The sequence below is a fragment of the Juglans regia genome, chromosome 8 (genome assembly GCF_001411555.2).
Source record: "Juglans regia cultivar Chandler chromosome 8, Walnut 2.0, whole genome shotgun sequence".
Taxonomy (NCBI): domain Eukaryota; kingdom Viridiplantae; phylum Streptophyta; class Magnoliopsida; order Fagales; family Juglandaceae; genus Juglans; species Juglans regia.
Window position 1 is genome coordinate 7,318,359 of NC_049908.1, and position 3,265 is coordinate 7,321,623.

Consider the following 3,265-nt stretch of genomic DNA (forward strand, 5'->3'; position numbering starts at 1 on the left):
GCTGCTATGAACAAAACTGTAAACTGAATTTATTACCGGAAGAAATGTGCTGAAAACTAGCAAAAGTTCTTCCAAGTTTCCCAAATATTTTGTTATAATATAATCTGTTGTAAAATCCAAAAGTATTCCATCACGTACCATGCTCTAAAACACAACAAACGTCCACTTAGTATGGTAACCTTGAATATTTTCGAGAGATATAAAAGACTCTTTAGACGATGGGGGTGGCTCTGAGTGCTTGATCTTGTGCCTAATTAAACTTACAAAAGCTTCCATAATCTAATCGAATTGAGGTGTAAATGCGAATATTTTGATTCATTTGCTATTATTATTATTGTGTAGAAAAAAGCTGGATGCAGTCACCGTGCGTAAGTGTGGAGCAACCGATGCTCGCGTGGAAAATAAAATGCACCATTTTGGTCTATAGCAAATACGATTCGTTTCATCATCTCAATTCTCCCACGAAGACCAGAACTCTCCCTCCCTTCGTCTTCCCACCTCTCCCTCCCATCGAAGACCACGAAGGGATGCATCTCCCTCACTTCGTCTTTCCACATTTATCCACCCACGAAGATCTGCTTTTCTCCCACATTCATTTTCAAGGATCTGCCTTGCCATTCACCCTTCCTCTTTGCAAGATCTGACTCGCCGTTCACCAAGCCCATAATAACTACATATCATTTCAATTTCTTTGATTCATCTAGAGAGAGAGAGAAAGATAGAGAAAGATGATTTATTTTGATAATGAGTTGGCAACTAAACACGAAGAAGGTTTTCCTCTACTTCAACCCTGGAGTGCACCCTTTGTGACAATAACTTAATCCAGCAAACTATACATGATCTAAACCATGAAACACCCAATGAATAGAAAGAAGCAGGAAACAAAATAAGAATGACCATAAAAGATCCCTTGTTTGGTTGCTGAGAAAAACGAAGGAAAACTCAAATTCTAAATCTCTAGAAAGAAAACCACAAAAAAAGGAAGCGGAATTTCATCTTTGTATAGTCTTACTCCATATTTCATATCTCAAGAGGGAAAACGAAGGAAAACTCAAATTCTAAATCTTTGGAAAGAAAACCACAAAAAAAGGAAGCGGAATTTCATCTTGTATAGTCTTACTCCATTTCTCATATCTTAGGAGGAAAAACGAAAAAGGAAACTGCTAAAAGGGCACTTTCTCACTTAACCAACATAAAAGGTTAACTCATTGAGAATTCATTTGATAGTCCGAACATTAAGAGTGAAGAAGCTTACCTTGTAACTATCCTTCCAGCAACATAATTGAGAGCGAGAGTGAGTGAGAGAGATGGTCGGATTTGCCTTGATTTTAGAATTGGGAGGCTTGTAGTTACTGGTCTAGTACGAAGTTGGAGGATAAAATGAACAGGGTCAAATTCAAGCGTGGAAAAACCAACCCTCAGGTTTTTGCTAATCACATATTCCTAGGAGCATGTTCCCTGGAAAAATGAAAAAAGATCCAATTCTAACTGAAGAAGAAGACCACTTGAAGACCCAGTCCCAACTGAAGAAAACAGACCCAGTTCCACACGAAGAGCTATGTTCTAAGTAAATGCTTTCTATTTTCATCTTCTTCTTTTTTAATATATTGATGTGGCACCCGACTCCCCCGCAGTTACCTACTGCGCCTGTACCCAGAAGAACTGTATTGTGTAATATCTCTAGAGATAAATCATGTGAAATTTTTTCTGCCCAAAACTCATCTGTGGGTTTCAATTTGCAGTGTATAGACCGTCTCCGGCGTTGTGGGGCCGCTAGTCATTCTTCGCAAATTGAAGGTGATTTTTCTTTTAGGCTTTGCTAACTATCGCAAAACTTTCAGGGTCCCAAAATAGAAGGACATTGTCTGGAAGAATCAGACTTGATGGAGTTCTAGAAGTTGATGGAGAGCTTTTCTGCAAGTTCTTGTGTTGGAACTCTTATGCGCGTCTTACTGTGTGAATTTGTGTAAGGAATCAACAGTTATGTGATTCTCATAACATAGGGCATGGAGTTTATATTCGATGAATCTCTGATGAGAGTGGTCTTTCACAACCTTAAACAAACAGAAATAAATAGATTGGAAGAAAAAATGACTGCAGGTTATCCTTGCATTTCATAACCACAGCTCATGGTGTGAGCAAGATGGGCATTATATATAAACGTCGTACAAAAGCACACGGGTCTGAGTAGATATCAGCCAGGAATCTTACGACGGATACGATGCGTTATGTTTACAAGAGATCACAAATAGCGTACAATCATTTTCTCAAGTATAAAAGAGAGAGAGCAAGTATTTCAAAGGTAAACTTACAAACTTATACATCAAATCAACCCAAGTTTATAAATTAACTTTTATAAAATTTATGCTTAGACTTAGAACAATGATTTTTCAAGACATCATTTGGAATATGATAAAATAGAATGAAGAAATATTTCTTAAAGCAAAATACATGGAAACAAATGGCCTGACTAGGCATTTGGTTTCAAATTACTCTGAGAATTTCGCCGCCTCTGTTGTAAAACAAACCTATGAGAGCTTTTGGAAAACCATTAACATAGACTTGGAGACTTTCCCAACTCAAAACCATTGACTCCTTTTATCCAGAAGCTCTAATACATTATATAGAACTGATATGTAAAATCTATCTATCATGTAAATGTTCCAATTCTTCATCGGTCCAGCAACGAATTCAAAACACAACAGACATTTCGATTGTAAATCAAGATCGGAATCAGAATTACCCCCAAATCATCAGTCACCCCGTCGATCTCCACCGCCGCGTTCTTTCTCAATTTGCTGCTTCTGTTTTTCCACGAGCTGATCGAGAGCCGATTGCACGGCATCATGACCTCCAATAAGCAACCGTGTCACGACTTCCGGGTCGGTCTCGAATCGGGCCTCCTCGAACTCCTTACGGGCGTTCTCCCTGAGAACATCACGCCAGATGACGCCCCGTGAGTCGGGCCATATGAAGAACCGGGTTGCGCGGAGGATGTCTCGGTAAAGACTCAGCGCCTCTCGCCTAGCGCTAGTGAGTCGGCGCCGAGTTTCCAACTCGGCCAGGTCGTCGTCGAGAGGTTTCTCTTTCTTGACCAAGTGACGGTCCAAGAGTTCTTCCACGGTGTCGGGACCGTTATGTAAGAGACGGCGGAAGCAAACGATGTCGTGACGCGTCATGAGCTTTAGAGGAATCCGCCATTTTTGCATCTTTGTGCTCATCTCTGTCTCTCTGTTACTTCGGCCGGCTGGGGACTTTGGGTGAA

The 3,265-nt window shown here is 40.3% G+C and overlaps 1 protein-coding gene across 1 annotated transcript; it reads right to left on the reverse strand.

Moving 5' to 3' along the window:
• Window positions 1-2,413: 2,413 nt before the first annotated feature.
• LOC109013951 lies at window positions 2,414-3,265 on the reverse strand. The gene has a single exon (XM_035693010.1). The coding sequence runs from the start codon at window positions 3,219-3,221 to the stop codon at window positions 2,754-2,756; it is 468 nt and encodes a 155-aa protein (XP_035548903.1). The 5' UTR covers window positions 3,222-3,265; the 3' UTR covers window positions 2,414-2,753.